We start from the raw sequence: 18,717 nt of genomic DNA on the forward strand, positions 1-18,717 counted from the left end.
CCAAATTTTCCCTCTTTTGTTCCTTCCTTCTTCCCGCCCTGTCTCCACCCCTTCCCCTTCCTCCCCAATCCTTCCCTCTCCTGCATCCTGCTCCCCTTCACGGTCGGAGGCTCCAGACCAACTTAGAACTACTTTTCCCAGCTTGCCCCGCGCAGGGAGGAGCCGGGGGGAGGAGCCAGGCTCCCAGGCCCCAGGGCCACAGGGCTGCTGGGAAATGGAGTCCGCTTCCTGTCCGCGCTGCTCGCCTGGGGCCGCGCAGGGGTCACGTAAACAAACTACAGTTCCCGGCGGCCCTCGCGCGCGGCAGGTCCGGGCTAGGCTGGGGCCGGGTTCGCGGTGCTCGCCGAGGCGGCGGCGGTGGCTGCGGCTGGAGGCGCGGGCCAAGGCCCGCGGCGGGACCGTGGCTTGTCCGGGAGGGTGGCGGGGAGGGACGCACGGGGAAGATGGCGACGGCGGGCGCGAACGGGCCCGGCTCGGCCACGGCCGCAGCTTCCAATCCGCGCAAGTTTAGCGAGAAGATCGCGCTGCAGAAGCAGCGTCAGGCCGAAGAGACGGCGGCCTTCGAGGAGGTGATGATGGACATCGGCTCCACCCGGGTGAGGGGCCGCCGGGGGAGCGGGAGCCGAGGGCGCAGTCCCGGAGCGGGGCGCCGGGAGGCGGGGCGGGGGCGGGCGCCGCCGCGAGGGAGGCGGAGCGGGGCCGCCGCCGTCCGGGAGGCGCGGGTGGAGGGCCGAGGGGCAGGAAGACAGGCTTGCGGGGGAGGCCGGGACGCGGGGGAGCCGGGGGCTGGGGAGCCAGCGGGGGCCGCGTGGGGGCGGCGGCCGGCGGCGATCCCGTGCATCCCTGATTGAGCCCCTGGGGACGCTCCTGCAGCATCCCCGAGCTTGGGCTGTGGCGGGGGGCATGGTCCGCTCGCCCCAGCCCGGCTGCTCCGAGTCGGTGTCTCCTCCAGTCTGGTCCCTCTGCCCTGCTGTGCCATTCTCGGCACTTCAGTACCTTCGGGAAAGGGCCCCTTGAGTGGTTTGCGCGCCGCAGCGCTGAGTCTAGTGGGGCAGGAAGTCCCCTCCTGCGTCCCTTCCCTTTGCTTCCTTTTTCAAATATTTCTTGTGGTTTCCTGACGTGAATGAAGGTAAGGTCCATTGCTCGCAGACTGTGCCTGATGTTTTGCCCTGGCCACCGCGGAGGGGAGGTAGGACTTTGAAGCTCCAAAGCGGGTCACCAGTTGGCTATAGGTTAGGTTTGCTGAGCTTTCTGGAAAGCTTTCTGGAAGCTTTCTGCTTTGTGGGTCCGTTATAAGGTTCCTCTGAGGGTCTTCTGTGGCTGGGGATCTTCATTCCTAAACAGTTCCAGAAAAAAGACATCCTGGCACGGTTGCCTCTGAAGCCCCTCTGGCCTTCCTTTCTTGCTTTCCAGGGCTGAATATCAGAGGGAGTGAGGGTGGGAGTCTGCCCAGCTGGTGTGCAGTCCTAATTTAGGGACACGTTATTCTCAAAACAGCAGGTGAGGCTATTGCAGTGATCCCTCATGGCGGAGCGCTGGAAGGAACTCACGGGGAGATGGTGGCACAGAAAGACGTTTCTGATCTGACTGTGGTTGTCTCTGTGACGGCGACTCTCGTTGTACTCTTGTTTGTGTTTCCCCTGTTGGTTTTCCTTGTGTTTTTTTCCCTTTGGGTCTCTAGAGACCACGTGTCCTAGTTTGTGGGAGTCAGAACAGAGAGAGTTAGGGGGGAAGCATATCGTGTGTGTGTGCACACACAACTCCCTCTGAATGCCATGAGGATCATGATCTGTTGACTGCTCCCCTTTAGGAGCTTTTGCTCATGGTGGGTGCGGAGGCAAGGAGGTGGGCGAGAGGCTCGGCCTGACACCCTGTCCTCTGTCTGGACCGTGACTCCAGCAGAGGCAGGGTGGGATTTTAGGGTTTGTGTGTACAAACAGAAAGGCTGTGAGAAGCTCAGAGCTGAGGCCTCTGTCTTTTTAGCGCCTTGGTTTGTCCAAACACCCCTTCTGCCCACCTTGCCCCTGCAGGTTGCCTCGCTGCTGCACATAAATATCTAGTGGGCGTACAAGGCCGGGGCTCAGGGACCCAAGAGTCTAAAGCTAGAGATAAGAGATCTGGGGCTTAGCTTAGCTGAGAGGGCTCTTTTGAGGCAGCTACAGCCATGGGGGCCCAGAGTACTGAGGGGCTAGGGTTAGCACATCTACTAATAGCAATCTTGAGCGGCCCAAAGGTTTACATAGTGTCTGCTAAACTCAGTGGGCTGATCACTTGGAACAGAAAGTCAATTCTGATGTTGGCCTCTGCACAACAGTGCATGACCCCCAGAAGTTCATCAGCTGCCCTACGTCCATTTTTTGGCAGGTTGCAGTGGTTGAGCCTCAGAAGTAGGTGTTCAGCTCTCACGGAAGGACTTAAGATCTGTAGACAGACTGAGGGTTGTGGTGTCTCACTGCCATGCCAGATACATCTCCCCAAAGTGGGGGTCAGGCCAGGCTGAACTGGGTTATCGCTCCCTCTCTCGGCACCGTTCTCAAGGCTTCCCTGTCCATTCAGGGGCTTTAGAACTAGGTAGAAGAAGACTGCTTCTTGGCTTCAGCACTGTTTTTCCAGCTGGGAGAGCCATCATTTCCTAGGTGTTCTAGTTTGGGTGGTGCAGGCTCTGTGTAGCTTTCCTGAGGCAGGCCAAGTGGCAGAAGCCTGGGCCCTCCAGAGTGGGAAGGAGAGAGGTTGGCGATAATGGCTCTGTGGCATCCACCTGTGGCCTTCCCCTCATGTTCCAATTAGTCCTGGACGCATCTGGAAGGGAAAGCGAGGTGCCTAATAGGCACCCTTCCCAGGAGCTGACCCATGTGACTAGCTTGGGGGCTCCTGGCAACCCCTCCGGGACTCTGTTTAGACTGATGCCAACTGGGACAGGCCCCAAGCAGAGTGTCAGGCCCTGCGTGGCAGGGCGACACCAGCCATTAGTGGGGTGGCTGAGGTGGCCTGCGGAAGAGCTGGGGCCGAGCTTCGCACCCGGCCTGCCCCCCACTGCTTTTCCTGGCGGCGCTCTTAAGTGCTCCAGCAGTAGGGCGTGCCCTGGAGACAGATGGCAGGAGTGGCCAGAGGAACGGGAACAGTCGTCAGAACCTTCCCTGACATTCCCGTTTGTCCTCCCCATCTCAGTTACAGGCCCAGAAGTTGCGACTGGCCTACACGAGGAGCTCCCATTATGGCGGTTCTCTGCCCAACGTTAACCAGATTGGCTGTGGCCTGGCTGAGTTCCAGGTGAGTGGACTGCAGTCATAGGGGCCCAGGCAACTTGCGACTTCCCCAGGTGACCTCCCTGTCTCTTTTGGCAGAGCCCCCTCCACTCGCCTCTGGATTCATCTCGGGGCACGCGGCACCACGGGCTGGTGGAGCGGGTGCAGCGAGACCCCCGAAGGATGGTGTCCCCACTCCGCCGCTGCCCCCGCCACATATCCTTCGCGGAGGCTGTGGGGGGCCCGGGGGCGACGGGGTTCCTCGGGAACTCGTGGGAGGAAGGGACTCTGTGTGCGGTCAGTCCCTCCGTTCCCGGCCTCCCAGAAAAGCCACCGTCTGGCCCTTGTGTCGGCACTGGCTCCTTCGACGGGGAGACCTATGTCTCCTGCTGAAGGGCGTTTGGTTCCCTCTTCACGTTTCTCCTCCCCTTTCTGTTGGTAGCTTTCAGTCTCAGAGACTCTCATAGACCTGTTTCTCACGTCCTGTCCGGTTATTCGCCCTCGTTTTTCCAACTCTACTGGGCTTGGTTCTCTTTTTCTCTTCCATTCTTTGGCCCTGTCGCCCCTCGTGGAAGAGGAGGGAGGTACTTGCTTCTTGAAACAATTCATCCACCTCCTCCAGTGTTCTCCTCTTATCTGGTCTCTGTCCCCTCTGTGCCCTCCTCCCTTTCTCCTTAACTGCTGCTGGTGCTGCTCACGTCGACAGCTCTCCCTATAGTCCTGCCTACTTGTCTCCTCCCCCGGAGTCCGGCTGGCGGAGGTCAGTGTCTAGGGCAGACAGGGTCTCCTGTCCACTCTCTGACGTGTCTCTGGAGGGAGCTTGGGTTGGGGCCGGGCTTTGAACAGTGCCTCCTCCATAATGTAGGGCTGGGAGGGGTGGGGGCAGGTGCGGTAGGTGGGTCAGAGTCCAGTCTTGGCCCTGTTGACACTGGCAGCCGAGCCTCCCAGTCCAGCCAGTGCAGGACCAATGGTAACGGTGGCTGACTGGGATGTGCGTGTCCGGGGAGGGAGGATGGCTGGCTCTCCACAGGAGTGGCTGCCAGATGCAGCGTTCTGGCCCCAGATTTCTGACCCTCCGCGGTCTGTGTCATCCTCCGTGCACAGTCGCTGGGCTCCAGGATTCCCATTCAGCTTATCCCGGCAGAGACAAGTTGAGTTTCCAGATCTCTTAGCTTGATCGTGGGAGGGGGGTCGGGTCACAGGGAGCAGAAGAACCAGAAAGGAGGCACGGCCCTGGGTGCTCAGCCCTGTCCATCTCCGCCTCAGCGGCCGGCGCTCTCTAGCCCCGTGCTGGCTTTCCTGTCTGTTGCTAGCCTTCCTCCTCCTGACCTTGTGTTTCCACCCCAGGACGATGCCCTGGGGCAATTTCCCTGCAGAGAAGGGACAGTTGTTTCGACTGCCATCTGCACTGAACAGGTGATGGCCCTGGCCTTCTCTGCGCCATATCTCTTATCTGCTGTTTCCGGGCCCTGCTCCCTTGCCCCACCCTGTCCCAGCCCAGCTAGCGTTGTCCCCTGCTGAGCAGGGCATGGGGACCAGGAACACCGTCACAGGTACGAGCTCACCTCTGCTCCCCCCACCCCCACAGGACAAGTTCTGATTCTGCCCTTCACACCAGTGTGATGAACCCCAGCCCCCAGGACACTTATCCAGGCCCTGCCCCTCCCAGCATCCTGCCCAGCCGCCGTGGAGGTAAATGGCCTGGCCCTGGGCGGGGAATGACCTGACGAGCTTTTGTTTGAAGCCCGTAGAGAAGTCCGGACTGTAGCCAACTCTCCCGCATCCTTTGTAGGTTTTCTGGATGGTGAAGTGGACTCCAAAGGTATGTGTTCCTCGCCGTTTGTGGCCACTGATGCCCACGGATTTCTGGCCTGGTGTTGGGGGCTTTGTGCAGGGCCCGGGAGCGGGACTGCCTCCCTCTCACCTCTGCTTCCTCTCCTGCCCCACCGGCTCCTTCTCCAGCCCTCTCATCACCAGTCTTTCTTTTTCAAGTCCCTGCTGTTGAGGAGAACTTGCTAGATGACAAGCATTTGCTGAAGCCATGGGATGCTAAGAAGGTCGGTGTGGCCCACTACCCCCCTTCTTTCTGTGGGGCAGGTCTTCCTCGGTCCTCGCTGAGCTCTGGCCTCCTTTCTCACAGTCTTCCTTCTCTCCTCAGCTGTCCTCATCCTCCTCCCGACCTCGGTCCTGTGAAGTCCCTGGAATTAAGTAGGTGCCTCGATTAGGTTGGCTGAGGGGCTGAGGGGAAACGTGGGAGGCCAGCCTCCGTCCCCCACCCCGACCACTGCCGCCATCTCCGCTTCTCTTCCTCTCCTCCCGCAGCATCTTCCCATCTCCTGACCAGCCTGCCAGTGTGCCCGTCCTCCCACCTGCCTTGAACACAGGCGGCTCCCTACCTGACCTCACCAACCTGCACTTTCCCCCGCCACTGCCCACTCCCCTGGACCCTGAGGAGACAGCCTACCCCAGCCTGAGTGGGGGCAACAGTACCTCCAATTTGACCCACACCATGACCCACCTCGGCATCAGCGGGGGCCTGGGCCTGGGCCCGGGCTCGGGCTATGATGCGCCAGGTGAGTGGCTGTCCTGGCCGGAGGGGTGACGGGGTGGGGGGCTCGGGCCCCCAGGAGCCTCCTGTGACTGCCCACACCAGTCCTGCCCAGGAGTCCCTCACGGCAGATGGGGCTTTTCCTGGAAAGGTGATGGAGGGCAGCCCCCAGGTGGGCCGTGCCAACCTCACTGTCAGGGACAGAGCAGGGAGGACATTGTGTTGCCACCTTCATAGTCTGGTCGCTGCTCCCCGTCCTGGGCAGAAAGGGGTCCAGCTCCCATCAGTAACGTGGGCATCTCTGCTTTTTGTCTGTGCAGGACTTCACTCCCCTCTCAGCCACCCATCCCTGCAGTCCTCCCTGAGCAACCCCAACCTCCAGGCCTCCCTGAGCAGCCCCCAGCCCCCGCTCCAGGGCTCCCACAGCCACCCCTCCCTGCCTGCGTCCTCCCTGGCCCGCCACGCACTGCCTACCGCCTCCCTGGGCCACCCCTCGCTCAGTGCCCCGGCCCTCTCCTCTGCCACTTCTTCCTCCTCCGCTTCATCTCCCGTGCTGGGCGCCCCCCCTTACCCAGCTTCTACCCCCGGAACCTCCCCCCGCCACCGCCGTGTGCCCCTCAGCCCCCTGAGTTTGCCCGTGGGCCCAGCTGACGCCAGAAGGTCCCAACAGCAGCTGCCCAAACAGTTTTCGCCAACAATGTCACCCACCTTGTCCTCCATCACTCAGGTACGCGTGGCTGCCTTCGTCCGTGTCTGTCTCCCTTCCCCCTCTCTCTCCCTGCCACACACTCCCTTCCACCTTCCTTTCTCCAGACACCCCCTCCTCACTTCTGTGCTCCTTGTCTCGGCCATCCCCTTTCATTCCTCTGTCCCTCCTGCCTGAAGAGCACAAAGCCTGGGGGAGCCGCTTCCCGGTTCACATCCCAGCCCCGCCTCTTCCTAGCGGTCTCCTTGGACAGGTGCCCTGCTGGCTGTGAGCCTCGCATCCTCACCTGTAACACAAGGGTGCTGTTGTAAGGATCACAGGAACCGCGTACGGGACGTGCTTAGGCCGTGCCCACCCAGGTGCATGCCCCACAAATGGTAGCTTTTTCTCCCCCTTTTCTCCCCATGCTTCTTTCCTCGTCTGTCTGTCTTTCATGCCTTCATCCTGTCCCATCCCCTCTCCCATCGCTGTCCTCCTTCCACGGATTTCATAGAGTCAGGGGCTCTCAGACATGGAGCCTCATCTCTTCGTGTTACAGATGAGGATACTACCCAGAGGGAAAGTGCTTTCCAAGCTTACTCAGCAAGTTAGGAAGAGTTGGGAGCAGCCTGAGAACCTAGCTGAGGGCTCCTTCCTCAGTGCTGAAATGCGCGCCTCTCCCTGCCCCGCCCCCCTTCTCTCTGCCCTCTTCCTCTCCTCCACTGCCCTTCCCTGGAATGTGTGTTCCATGTTCCTGGAGGAAAGACTAAGGCCAGGCCAGCGAGGGCTCTACTCCCTCCCTCCTTCCCGCTCTCCCTGCCTCCGGCAGCCCACCGTGCTGGCCCTGGCCCTGGCCCTGGCCCTGGCCCTGGCCCTGGCCTTGGCCTGTGGGGGTGTGGCAGCCTCCCCGTGCAGGCGCGGTTTCCTCGGGCCCGACGCCGGCCTCGCTCGCTCGCTTTCGTTCTGATACGCGCTTGAGTGACGGCCCCCGGCCCCGGGGCGCCCCGTGGAACACTGTCACGTCTGTGTTGAGGACGCTTGCAGCTTCACAGGGTGGGAAACCCTGACTAAGAGTTCCCCCCTGGGGCGCTACCGAGGGTTAAGCTGCTCCCTTTTTCCTTGCTTCTCTTCAGGGTGTCCCCCTGGATACCAGCAAACTGTCCACCGACCAGCGGCTGCCTCCGTACCCATATAGCCCCCCAGGTTTGGTTCTGCCCAGCCAGCCGCCCACCCCAAAGCCTCTACAGCAGCCAGGGCTGTCCTCTCAGGCCTGTTCCATGCAGCTGTCAGGTGGGCAGCCCCCGGGCCGGCCACCGCACTACGGGACACTGTACCCACCCAGCTCCAGTGGGCACGGGCAGCAGTCTTACCACCGGCCCATGAGTGACTTCGGCCTGAGCAACGTGAGTACCCATGTCTAGGAGCAGGGGAGGGCCGGGCGTGGGTCGGGGGGCTTGTGTTGTATCCCTGGTGCACTCTGAATGGGGAGATCTGGGGTGGCGGGGGAGAGCTCCTTCCCCCCGGATAGCAGAGCACTGCCAGCCTGAGGCTTCTCTCTTCCTGCCTTTGACCCCAATCCTGCCCCCGCCCCTAGCTGTCTCCGCACAGCGTGCTCTCTGATGCCCGCTGCTCTGACTTGTTCTCTTCCTGGCATGCACACGCTCTGTCCCAGCAGGTACGGTGCCCACACCTACTCCGGGCCCCGTGCTTGCTGCTCTGCTCTGCTTGCTGCCTTCTCCCTGTCTCTGCTCCTGTTCCTGGAGTGGCGGGGGGGTGCTTTGCTGGGCAGAGGGGACGTATTTGCAGGGCAGGCAGGAGCCAACGGGACACCCTTTTCTGAAGTGCACTTCCTTAGGCTCTGTCTGTGTCCGTAGCTGGAGCAGTTCAGCATGGAGAGCCCATCAACCAGCCTGGCGCTGGATCCCCCTGGCTTTTCTGAAGGGCCTGGATTTTTAGGGGGTGAGGGGCCAGTGAGTAGCCTCCAGGACCCCCATGCCCTCAACCACCAGAACGTGACCCACTGTTCCCGCCATGCTCCAGGGCCCAACATCATTCTCCCAGGTGAGCAGTGTGGGTGGTGATGGGGCGTGGAAGGAGGGGGTGATACTTTCGCTGCTGCAGCAGGGGATCCAGGGGTCCTCGAAGAGTTTACAGGGCATGGGTCTTCACCCATCTCTTCTGCCCCCACAGGAGAGTCCTCCCCAGGTTTCTCTAAGGAGATTGCGGCGGCCCTGGCCGGAGTTCCTGGCTTTGAGGTGTCGGCAGCTGGGCTGGGGCTGGGGCTCGGGCTGGAGGAGGACCTGCGCATGGAGCCACTGGGCCTGGAAGGGCTCCACATGCTGAGCGATCCCTGTGCCCTGCTGCCCGATCCTGCTGTGGAGGACTCATTCCGCAGTGACCGGCTGCAGTGAGGGGAGGGGCCTCATCGGCACCCCTGTTCGCGGCCCTGCCCCATCACTGTTCCTTTCCTCCCTTCCCCCTGGCCAGTAGAGACTCCACTCTGCCCCCAGATCCTCTTTCTAACATGAACGAGGGATCCCAGGAATGAGAAAAAGCAAAGGGTTTGTCCAGGTGGCCCCTGAATTCTGCACAAGGGGTGGGCCTGGGGGAGCTCAAGGGAGGACCTAAAGCACTTGTAACTTTGAACCGTCTGTCTGGAGGTCAGAGCCTGTTGGAAGGCAGGGGTGGAGGGGAGCCCCGGAGGCAGGACTTGCCCGGATGCCTGGGGGTGGGCAGTGCCAACCCCTCCTCACCACTCTTCCCCTTGCAATGGAGGAGAGCGCCAGAGTGGATATTATTTTTTATTAAATATATTATATGTTAATAAAAAAATCGTATCAAACACTTGGTGTGGTTTTTTTCTTGGGGATGCACTTGGAAATTTAGAGGATCCTTGGGGCCAGGCCCTTTCGTCTGATAGGCTTTTTTCATCTTTTCATCACTGTTGCGGTTTGTGGAGGGGCCCCAGCCTCAGAATTTGTACCCAGCATTGAACATGGGCGTCCAGGCTGGATGTAGGCTCCCGGGGCAGCACACATGCCCTCCTGTGCCCTCCCACCTGTCCAGGCCCTGGCTGTGAGTCAAGGGTGAGGAGGCGACTGATGGCTGAGATCACAGTCTGATGTTTCCCCAGGGGCAGCGGGCCCCAAGGATCCTCTAGCTGAGGGAGACTCCCCAGGAGGATTTTATACCAACTATGGATGCCAGGCAGGGTTGGCTCCCTCTTCCTTATGGACCTTTTAAGCCCGGAGAACCTAGAAGACAAGCGGTACTTGGCCAGCCTCTGACCTCATGCTCCCAGGTCTGTGCCCTGCTTCCTCACTGTGTGTGCATCCCCACCTCCCTCCCTGCTCTGTTCCTCTGCCCCTTTGTGCTGTCCTGCTCGCAGAGTCCCCAAGGGGCTTCCTCTTTCTGACTCAGGCTGCCAGCCTCCGGCCATGTGAGCTTCTGCCCTCTGCTCTTCTCTGTACCCGGCAGAGGAGTGGCGTCTGTCCTCAAGCAGCCCCCCGCCCCCCTCCGCTCCACTACTTTTGCACGCCCCGCAGAGCTGGCCTCTCCTCTTCCTCTTTCCAAAGACCTTGTCTTTTTCAGAAAAGGGAACTGAGAGCTTGTGGCCCAGGCCCGCAGGGAATGCTGTGTGCCCTAAACCTGGGAGTAGGGGCGTCGCTGGGTCGGCGCCGCCGGGGCCGCCAAGGCGCGCGGCCAGGCACCCGGGCCACATGTGACCAGGCCCCGGGGCGGGACGGGCGCCCGCCGCCTGCGTGCAGGGGGCCCTCCCGGCCGCCAGGGGTCGCGCTGCAGGCGCCGGGCGGGCGCGGCGGGGTCACGGCCGGGGTGGGGGTGTGGGGGGGCCACGGAGAAAGCGGGGCGCGCGGACGAGCCCGGTGCGGCGCCCCGGCCGCCTGTCCCTCCGCCCGCCGCCGCCGGGCGGGAGCGCGCTGAGCCGGGCGCCATGTCCGGGGCCGGGTAGCCCGCCGCCCGCCGCCCGCCGCCCGCCTCCGAGCCGCCCGCCCGCGGGCCGGGGGCCGCGGAGCCGCGGGCCGGCAGGTAGGGCCGGGCGGGCGGCGGGCGAGGAAGGGGCGCGGGCGGGGCCGTCGGGCTAGCCGGCGGCGCAGCTGGTTCCGCTTCCTCCGCCGCGGGGAAGTGAAAGCGCGGGGAGCCGGCCGGGCGGGGGCGGGCGCGCAGGTGTGCGGAGGGCGCCCCCCGGCCCGCAGGCCTCCCCCGACCCCTACCCGCGTCTGCTGCCGCGGCTCCCGTCCGCTGGGCGGGGGCCCGGGGTGAGGGGCGCGCCCGGGGCCCCGGCCCCGGGTGGGGGCAGGGGGAGGCGGAGGAGGGCCGCGCGGCTCCCGCGCCCACGGCTGCGCTGCCGGCCCGGCGGTGCCCCCGCCGCACGCCCCGGGGCCGACTTCCGCCCGCGCAGCTTCCCCTCCGGGGTTTCGGGAAGTCCCCTCCCTTCCCCTCCCGAGCGCCCCATGCCTCCAGTCCTGTGCTGCAACCACCCACCGAGCTGCTCCCCAGCTTTGCGCCCCCGGGCTCTGGGGACCCCCGGGGCCCCCGCTCTGGGGTTGGGCCATGGCGGCAGGTGAGAACACAGTTAGCGGAGGCCCGTGGGGCGCCCGGCTCCCTCCCTGTGCTCCGCGAACGAGGGCAGATGGCCGGACTGCCTCCCACGGCGGCTTCGGACCTAACTTCAGGATCCTGGAGGTGGGAGGGCGCTGGGCTTTGTGTCGGGTTAGTGGACAGGGTAGGGAAAAGGACACGAAAACTTGGGTGTCGTGGGCCTTCCCGAAACCTAGAGGTGCGCTCTTTAAGAACCTTGGCTGGATCGTGAGGTTCTGATGATGTCATCAGTAGAGTGGGAAGGTCAGAAACCCTTAAAACAGACTGTCAGGTTGGCATGATGTCATTGCAGGCCATTATAGAACGGACTGTGGTCCCCGCTGTCGGGAGTGAGGACGGGTGGGGCCTTTAAAGGGGATACAGGAGCGGTATGAGGTCAGAGCCGAGGTCAGCTGTGTGCGCGGGAGTGGAGCCGGGCTTGCTTGGGGGGAGGGCTGGTGCCGCCCGCGGGAGGGTCCTGCTCTCTTTACTTGCCTGGTGACGTCACAGGCGGGAGAGCTCAGGGTTGGCGGACCACCCCCGACCCGACCCTCCCCTGGAAGGCCCGTGGAGAGGAGGGAGCAGAGGGGGGCCCCTTGGTTGTCTCCCTTGCTCCTCATCTCTCCCTCACTTGACCGTTACAGATGCAGTGAGTGAGGGGGGGGCCATGGCGGAGGAGCGGCCCCCCCGGCTGGTGGATTACTTCGTGATAGCTGGGCTTGCAGGGAACGGAGCCCCCATCCCTGAGGAGACATGGGTTCCCGAACCCAGTGCGCCCCTGCGCCCTCCCCGGCCAGCTGAACCCATCACAGACGTGGCAGTCATTGCTAGGGCGCTGGGCGAGGAGGTGCCCCAGGGCTACACCTGCATCCAGTCCTCCGCGGGGGGCCACCCCTTGGAACTCAGTGCTGGGCTCCTGGGTGGAACTCAGCCCGTCATCTGCTACCGCAGGGGCCGCGACAAGCCCCCCCTCGTTGAGCTGGGGTGCGTGCCCCTCCTGTGTGGGCACCAGGGGAGGCGGGGACGGGGGGGGGGCTGGGGTGAGGGCAGGAAGAGAGCAGGCTAGAGGCAGGGAGCAGGGGGAGGTGGTCACGCTTAGTCACCACATGGAGTGGGTCCGGGGACTAGCACGGCCGCTTGCTAGCTGGGGGATCTTGGGCTGCGCGTTGAGCCCCTCTGGAGAATGGGGCAAGAATACCTCTCCACAGGGTGGTTGAGAAGACTGAATAAGGCCATCTGTATGTGGGACTTGGCATGGAGTCAGTAAGTGGAAGCTTTTCCTCTTGGCATTTATGAATGAGCATGAGAGCCACGGAAGGCTTGAGAGGTTGTTACTGATCGAGAAGTAGAGCCGAGGGCAGAAGAGGAGGCACAGGATTCTGGAGGGCAGAGTCCTGCAAGAAGTGGGCCCCGGTGCCCGATGAGGCTGAGGGTGCAAGGCTGGTAGGTAGGACTCGTTGGGCAGATCTGGCAGGACTGGGGTCTTTCTCCTGAGCCCTTGACATCTATGCCTGCTCTCCGTGTCCAGGGTCCTGTATGAGGGGAAGGAACGACCCAAGCCTGGCTTCCAAGTGCTGGACACGACGCCGTACAGCCACTCGGCCAACCTGGCCCCTCCTGGCCCTGGGCACCCCCGCACCTACCTCACTTGCCGGCGGGCAGCAGAGGGGGCAGGGCTGCATGCCCTGGGCATCACTGACCTCTGCCTGGTGCTGCCCAGCAAGGGCGAGGGCACTCCTCATACTTACTGCCGACTGCCCCGCAACCTCAACCCCGGCATGGTGAGCAGGGCCCTGGGGCCAGACGCAGAGGCCTGCACTGTGCTGCTGTGAGGGCTGGGCATGGGGCTCAGAGGGCGCCCTAGCACCAGGGCCTCTGACGTCCAGGGTGGGCCCAGAGGGGTGACTCTAGTCTTGGGGGACCAGGATTATTGGAAGGTTTTTCTTTAAAGATTTTGTTTATTTATCTGAGAGAGAGAGAGAGAAAGCGAGTGAGGGGAGGAGCAGAGGGAGAGGAAAGAAAGAATCTCCAGCAGGCTCCATGCCCAGCATGGAGCCCGACATGGGGCTCGATCTCACGACCCTGAGATCATGACCTGAGCCGAAACCAAGAGATGGATGCTCAACCAACTGAGCCACCCAGGTGCCCCAGGATTATTGGGAGTTTTATTTATTTATTTATTTATTTAAAGATTTTATTTATTTGAGAGAGAGAACACGAGAGGGGGGAGGGTCAGAGGGAGAAGCAGACCCCCTGCCGAGCAGGGAGCCCGATGCGGGGCTCGATCCCGGGACTCCAGGATCATGACCTGAGCCGAAGGCAGACGCTTAACCAACTGAGCCACCCAGGCTCCCCGATTGGGAGTTTTAAAGACAAAAGACCGCTAGGATGCCTAGGTGGGCTCCGTCAATTAAGTATCTGACTCTCGATCTCAGGGTCGTGAGTCCCAGCCCTGCATTTTGGGGCTCCACACTGGGCTTGGAGCCTACTTAAAAAAACTTAACTTTTAATTAAAGACAAAAAACTGCTAAGGGGTGGAAGAGGAAATGGAGCCTGGACATCTTTGTTAGCAATGTGTCTGTCTCTTGTCGTTCCTGGGACAGTGGGGCCCAGCAGTATTCCTGTGCTACAAGGTGGGCCTGGCGAAGGCCAACACGCTGGTGTACGAGGCAGGTGAGTCGCCCCTCTGTCCCTCCAAGCTCTTGGTCCTTCATGTCCCCTTGTCCTGGTGCCTCTTGGCTGGTAGCATCAGCGTGCCCAGAACGCACTTCGCCTTTGCCACTGGGCCCTTCTCTGGCATCTCCCGGATTCTTCCGTTGGAGTCTGATCGGCCCTCCTTCTTCTGGTCCCCCCACTCTGCCGGGGGTGCAGAGCTGCTGGGCCGCTACCCAGAGGAGGACAACGAGGCGTTCCCACTGCCCGAGTCCGTGCCCGTCTTCTGCCTGCCCATGGGAGCCACTGTGGAGTGCTGGCCCGCCCAGACCAAGTACCCCGTGCCTGTCTTCTCCACCTTTGTGCTCACGGGCGCAGCTGGTGACAAGGTGGGTGTGGGGAGTGTGCGGAGGGGTCCGGGCTGTGCCGAGCCCGCCTGACGGCATCTCCACCCGCCCCGCCCCCCGCCCCAGGTGTACGGTGCTGCCCTGCAGTTCTACGAGGCTTTCCCGAGGGCCAGGCTGTCGGAGCGGCAAGCGCGGGCCCTGGGCCTCCTGAGCGCTGTGGAGCGGGGCCGGGCGCTGGGGGGCCGGGCCGTGCGCAGCCGCCGAGCCATCGCTGTGCTCTCGCGCTGGCCTGCCTTCCCCGCCTTCCGCGCCTTCCTCACCTTCCTGTACCGCTACTCCGTCTCGGGCCCCCACCGCCTGCCCTTGGAAGCGTGAGCATGGCGGCCTGGGCCCTGGGAGGGGGTGACGAGCGAGGGGAGGGGAGCCCGGGAGAGGTGGGAGAGGGTAGGGTGGAGCTGGGGCTGGGTGTGCAGCGTGTGCCCGGGGCGAGCGGGGCCTGTGCTCTGAGTGCATGGGTGAAGGAGGAGGGCGGAGGACGGGGAGGACGGGGAGGGGTGGTCTGGGGAGTCTGCTGCTGACCGGTATCCCTCTCTTCCCCAGGCACATCTCCCACTTCATTCACAATGTCCCCTTCCCTTCCCCACAGAGACCCCGCATCCTGGTGCAGGTGAGAGCCAGGCCCAGCGTGGGGCTGGCTGGGGGGAGGGGGTCGGCAGGGGCTGCCCCCATTCTGACCTACGGCTCTTCTGCCCCCCAGATGTCTCCGTATGACAACCTGCTCCTCTGCCAGCCCGTGTCCTCACCCCTGCCGCTCAGGTACGTGCCCAGGTTGGGGGGGGGCTGTGACGACCGTGGACCTGGTAGGTGCCGGGCAGGTGGGCACGGCTGCTGAGGTGGGCGCCGGCCAGGCCCTGGCGGCGTCTGCGCCATGTCTGGGGAGGGGTCTCCGGGGCATCCCGGCGACCCCCCCCCTGCACTTCTGCAGCGGTGCCAGCTTCCTGCAGCTCCTGCAGAGCCTGGGCCCCGAGCTGGCCGTCACGCTGCTGCTGGCTGTGCTCACCGAGCACAAGCTCCTGGTCCATTCGCTGCGGCCAGACCTGCTCACCAGCGTCTGTGAGGCGCTCGTCTCAGTGAGTGCCGCCCTGCCCGGCCTCCTTCCCCAGAAGGTTCTCACTGGTGCCTCCACCCCTGCCCAGACTCCACTTCTTTTTCCTTCCGGGGTCCCTCAGCCTCACCCAGGGGTGTCAGGGGCTGTTCTCCAGATGCCACCTCCAGCAGCTTCCGTCAACAGGCACCCCTCCCACCCCCGGCCAATGCCCCCTCCCCCTCCTGACCCCCTCTGCTGCTCCAGCCCCCTGCTCACTGGTCCCCACTCCCCGGTGCTCCAGATGATCTTCCCGCTGCATTGGCAGTGTCCCTACATCCCGCTCTGCCCACTGGTGCTGGCAGACGTGTTGAGCGCCCCCGTGCCCTTCATCGTGGGGATCCACTCCAGCTACTTCGATCTGCACGACCCGCCTGCTGATGTCATCTGCGTTGATCTTGACACCAACACGCTCTTCCAGTAAGAGGGCTGGGCATCCCTCGGGGCTGGTGTGCAGTGGGGGAGGCCGGCGAGGAGCCCACTGCCCTTTCTTCCCTCTGCGCATCTCACAGGACCGAGGAAAAGAAGCCCCTCTCCCCTCGGACCCTGCCCCGCAGACCCTACAAGGTTCTGCTGGCTACGCTGACAAACTTGTATCAGCAGCTGGATCAGAGTGAGAGCCCCGGGCAGGGGTGGGGGCTGGAAACTGCCACTGATGTTAAGCCTCCAAGTAGGGAGGCCTGTGGAGAGCTAAACCTTCCTTGAGGAGGCTAGAGGTGTTGGGATTTCGTTTCCACGAGAGCGCGGGCCTACCGCGTTAATATTCCTATGTGTGTTGCAGGGGTGGGGGGCGAACAGGTCACTGGGGAGGCTTGAAACTGTTACCCACTGCTAACATCGTGGTCAGTATTGGCGCAAGGGGTGCGTGAGGAGCAGGGCTGAGGCCGGCCCTGACCCCGGCTGCCCTGGTCCCCAGCATACACCGGGCCCGAGGAGGAGGCGTCCTTGGAGTTCCTGCTGACGGACTACGAGGCCGTGTGCGGCCGCCGGGCGCGGCTGGAGCGCGAAGTCCAGGGAGCCTTTCTCCGCTTCATGGCCTGTCTGCTCAAGGGCTACCGGGACTTCCTGCGCCCGCTCACCCAGGCCCCCTCGGAGGGGGCTCGAGATGTCGACAACCTCTTCTTCCTGCAGGGTAGGGAGGGCCTGTGCCCGCGGCGTGGGGGGCGGGCGCCGCTCCCCTGCTTGTTCCTTCGCTGGGCAAATGGTTGTTAGAGGCACCGGCCGCCCCAGCGTTGGCCCTGCCCTCCGGGGGCCTAGCACTTGGGGCGAAGCGCCCCATGGGCCAAGCTCTCCCCGGGCCCTGACCCCGGGGACCCCCAGTCTGAGGCCGTGGGTGCAGATGGACAGAAGGGAGGGCCCCATGGGACTGGTGCTCAGCGGCCGCAGTCGTCCTGCCAGAGGGACCCAAGAGAGGCCGAGCGGGTTGGTTGCTGACATCGCCCCCCCCCGCGCCCACTCTCACCCCCAGGCTTCCTCAAATCCCGGGAGCGCTCCAGCCACAAGCTGTACTGCCAGGTCTTGCGCACACAGATGTTCTCGCAGTTCATCGAGGAGTGCTCCTTCGGCTCCGCGCGGCATGCCGCCCTCGAGTTCTTCGACTCTTGTGTCGACAAGGTATCGGGCGCTGTCCGCTGTCCGTGCCCGCTGTCGCTGCTGCGACACTGGACCCCTCGTCCGTGCTGGGGATGCACGTGCAGCTGCGCACGTACGGGCGGGCTGCCCGTACGTCCTGCCCTCCCGTTGCTGACGCTGTCCCCCGGCTCTGTCTCCAGGGCCTCGGTGAAGCCCGGGCGCACGTGCTCCGTCCCTGCTGCTGTGCCTCCCGGAGGCGGCGCCTGCTGGGCCCGCTGTCTTGACGCTCTCTTACCTCCCTGCTGCAGGTGCACCCGGAGCAGGAGAAGCCTGAGCCCACACCCTTGGTGGAGCTGGAGGACCTGTCAGGGAGTGAGCTCACCGTCTTCATCACACCCCCCGAGGAGCCTCCAGTGCCAGAGGGCAGTGAATCCGCCCCCCAGTACTGGTGAGGGCCTCTTGTTCCAGGCCCCGTGGCTAGCCGAGCCTTGGCTGCTCCTAATACTGCCTCTTCCCGCCCCTCCAGCTACGATGGGTTCCCAGAGCTGCGGGCTGAGCTGTTTGAGTCCCCACGGGAGCAGCCCGGGGCGCTGCCTGTGCCAGGCCCATCCCGGAGCGCCCCCAGCAGCCCTGCCCCTCGCCGTACCAAACAGGTAACCTGGACGTGGGCCCCACAAGGGCATCTGACTCAGGCCATTTCCTCATCTGTGAAGTGGGTATGATCGTACCTACTACGCCTTTAGCAGGTTTCAATGTGCCTGGCCCATAAAAAGCACGTAAGGCATTAGCTGTTGGTGCTGTCCTCACCGTCATCACCTTCGTCTTCTGAGCACTCCGGGAAGCCAGGGGCTCGGTGCCTCTTCCAGGGCACCTGTCCATGCTCGGGAGCTGGGCATCCCTGCCTGGGGCTCTGGGGCTGAACCCTGTGCGCAGAATCCCTCCTGCCTCCTCAGAGCACAGGCCCTTCCTTAGGGGGGGAAGGCCCCGCGTCTCCCACACCATTTGGAGACCGGCCTTGGCCTGGCACCGTCCTCATGCAGGTGTCCCCTGCCCCATCCAGGAGATGAAGGTTGCACAGCGGATGGCACAGAAGTCCGCAGCCGTGCCTGAGCTGTGGGCCCGGTGCCTGCTGGGGCACTGCTATGGGCTGTGGTTCCTGTGCCTGCCCGCCTACGTGCGCTCGGCACCATCCCGTGTGCAGGCGCTGCACACAGCCTACCACGTGCTGCGGCAGATGGAGAGCCGCAAGGTGGTGCTGCCCGATGAGGTGGGCAGCCGGGCCCGGCCCCAGGGAGGCCTCTGCAGCTGGGGGCGGGGGGGAGCCGGCGGGGAGCTGGGCAGGGGCTCACAGCGTTCGCTGAGTATGTTCAGGGGACAGCGGTGGAGCCTGGAGGCTGTGGGGCAGCGGGAAGGGCAGGTGGCCCCAGGAGCTGCCCGGGACCAGTGAAGTCTGTGGGAACCGGGGGAGACTGAGACCTGGGGCTCGGGGTGGGGAGCAGGCCCCTCACCCTGTGCCTCTCCTGGCCCAGGTGTGTTACCGGGTACTGATGCAACTGTGCTCCCATTATGGGCAGCCTGTGCTGTCCGTGCGGGTCATGCTGGAGATGAGGCGGGCGGGCGTCGTGCCCAACACCATCACTTACGGCTATTACAACAAGGTACCGGATCTGGTTGGGTGGGACGGCAGCCAGAGCCAGGGGTGCGGAGGGGGAGGATGCCCCCCCCGAGACTGGCCCTGGACAGCGCAACCAGACGCGCCCCCCCCCCCGAGACTGGCCCTGGACAGCGCAACCAGACGCGCCCCCCTCCCCGAGACTGGCCCTGGACAGCGCAACCAGACGCGCCCCCCTCCCCGAGACTGGCCCTGGACAGCGCAACCAGACGCGCCCCCCTCCCCGAGACTGGCCCTGGACAGCGCAACCAGG

The 18,717-nt window shown here is 63.7% G+C and overlaps 2 protein-coding genes across 3 annotated transcripts in view; both read left to right on the forward strand.

The window, feature by feature from the left end:
• Positions 1–354: 354 nt before the first annotated feature.
• CRTC2 (CREB regulated transcription coactivator 2) lies at positions 355–9,320 on the forward strand. 2 transcript variants are annotated; one of them, XM_081825552.1, is made up of 15 exons: positions 356–596; positions 3,169–3,270; positions 3,345–3,458; positions 3,941–4,005; positions 4,350–4,395; positions 4,593–4,661; positions 4,834–4,937; positions 5,038–5,067; positions 5,238–5,302; positions 5,404–5,453; positions 5,568–5,818; positions 6,114–6,520; positions 7,612–7,881; positions 8,353–8,539; positions 8,669–9,320. In XM_081825552.1, exons 2-15 carry the CDS (start codon positions 3,215–3,217, stop codon positions 8,887–8,889), a joined length of 1,935 nt encoding a protein of 644 aa, XP_081681678.1. In that variant the 5' UTR covers positions 356–596; positions 3,169–3,214; the 3' UTR covers positions 8,890–9,320. The 2 variants fall into 2 exon arrangements, with proteins under 2 accessions (XP_081681677.1, XP_081681678.1); XM_081825551.1 differs by lacking the exon at positions 4,350–4,395 and having other exon boundaries at positions 355–596.
• A 1,511-nt stretch (positions 9,321–10,831) lies between these two features.
• Positions 10,832–18,717, forward strand: part of DENND4B (DENN domain containing 4B) — a 12,156-nt gene continuing 4,270 nt past the window's right edge. The window contains exons 1-17 of the mRNA XM_081823236.1: positions 10,832–11,060; positions 11,722–12,061; positions 12,606–12,858; positions 13,681–13,750; positions 13,949–14,118; positions 14,203–14,447; positions 14,677–14,743; positions 14,834–14,892; positions 15,062–15,206; positions 15,465–15,640; positions 15,733–15,833; positions 16,137–16,352; positions 16,689–16,834; positions 17,101–17,240; positions 17,319–17,445; positions 17,853–18,059; positions 18,322–18,708. Coding sequence (XP_081679362.1) covers positions 11,051–11,060; positions 11,722–12,061; positions 12,606–12,858; positions 13,681–13,750; positions 13,949–14,118; positions 14,203–14,447; positions 14,677–14,743; positions 14,834–14,892; positions 15,062–15,206; positions 15,465–15,640; positions 15,733–15,833; positions 16,137–16,352; positions 16,689–16,834; positions 17,101–17,240; positions 17,319–17,445; positions 17,853–18,059; positions 18,322–18,708 — 2,859 coding nt within the window. The 5' untranslated portion in view covers positions 10,832–11,050. The remainder of the gene's footprint in view (positions 11,061–11,721; positions 12,062–12,605; positions 12,859–13,680; positions 13,751–13,948; positions 14,119–14,202; positions 14,448–14,676; positions 14,744–14,833; positions 14,893–15,061; positions 15,207–15,464; positions 15,641–15,732; positions 15,834–16,136; positions 16,353–16,688; positions 16,835–17,100; positions 17,241–17,318; positions 17,446–17,852; positions 18,060–18,321; positions 18,709–18,717) is intronic.

This window comes from Leptonychotes weddellii, chromosome 6, assembly GCF_054177405.1.
Source record: "Leptonychotes weddellii isolate Sample4059 chromosome 6, ASM5417740v2, whole genome shotgun sequence".
Classification (NCBI taxonomy): Eukaryota; Metazoa; Chordata; class Mammalia; order Carnivora; family Phocidae; genus Leptonychotes; species Leptonychotes weddellii.

Excerpts from the sequence above, each read along its gene's own strand:
- CRTC2 (XM_081825551.1), top strand. The coding sequence starts at position 444 with ATGGCGACGGCGGGCGCGAACGGGCCCGGCTCGGCCACGGCCGCAGCT. Across the intron at positions 3,459-3,940 it reads CACTCCGCCGCTGCCCCCGC|CACGTCGACAGCTCTCCCTA; the intron begins CACATATCCTTC and ends GCTGGTGCTGCT. Across the intron at positions 5,454-5,567 it reads TGTGAAGTCCCTGGAATTAA|CATCTTCCCATCTCCTGACC; the intron begins GTAGGTGCCTCG and ends CTCCTCCCGCAG.